This window comes from Morone saxatilis, unplaced genomic scaffold (genome assembly GCF_004916995.1).
Source record: "Morone saxatilis isolate NCDOM2014 unplaced genomic scaffold, NCSU_SB_2.0 Contig21, whole genome shotgun sequence".
Lineage (NCBI taxonomy): Eukaryota > Metazoa > Chordata > Actinopteri > Moronidae > Morone > Morone saxatilis.
Genome location: NW_023339774.1, coordinates 1,691,171 through 1,691,801, shown reverse-complemented (window position 1 = coordinate 1,691,801; position 631 = coordinate 1,691,171). Strand labels below are relative to the sequence as shown.

At 47.7% G+C, this 631-nt stretch overlaps 1 protein-coding gene across 1 annotated transcript in view; it reads left to right on the top strand.

The window, feature by feature from the left end:
- ntmt1 (N-terminal Xaa-Pro-Lys N-methyltransferase 1) overlaps positions 1–631 on the top strand; it is a 6,435-nt gene that overhangs the window by 3,152 nt on the left and 2,652 nt on the right. The window contains exon 3 of the mRNA XM_035668080.1: positions 326–578. Within this exon, the coding sequence (XP_035523973.1) occupies positions 326–578 (253 nt within the window). The remainder of the gene's footprint in view (positions 1–325; positions 579–631) is intronic.

Below are 631 nucleotides of genomic sequence, written 5' to 3'. Positions count from 1 at the left end.
ACTTGTCGGTCCTGACTTGGAACTTGAGTTTGGACTTCAAAAAAATGTTGTCTTGACTTGCGACTTGCTGGACCTGAGTACTTAAGTTGTCCCACGTCTTATGTGAAAAACGTGGTACAATGAGCTGTGCAGGTCTGGATAGGAAACACTACCACTTCACTGTCTGCCCATTGAGCCACATGTTGAGCCTTCTACTGCTCTTTGAGCTGTAGCATGTTTTGCTAACCAAAATGTATCAAATATTTCAGATTACAGACACATTGGATTTACATACAGTTTACAGTGTCACAGCTTTTATCCAATAGTCTGTTTTTGCCATTAAAAGGAGGGAGAGGGGAAGACGGGCACGAGCTGTGCTCTGGACTGTGGAGCAGGCATCGGGAGGATCACCAAACGTTTACTTCTGCCTCTGTTCAACACCGTGGACCTGGTGGACGTGACGCAGGAGTTCCTGGACAAAGCCAAGACGTACCTGGGAGATGAGGGCAAGAGAGTGGGGAAGTACATCTGCAACGGCCTGCAGGACTTTGTACCAGAGAGCGGCCGCTATGATGTCATCTGGATCCAGTGGGTCATTGGTGAGTGCCTCAGTGGCTGCCATCAGAAATAAACAATGGCTGTGTGTCATATT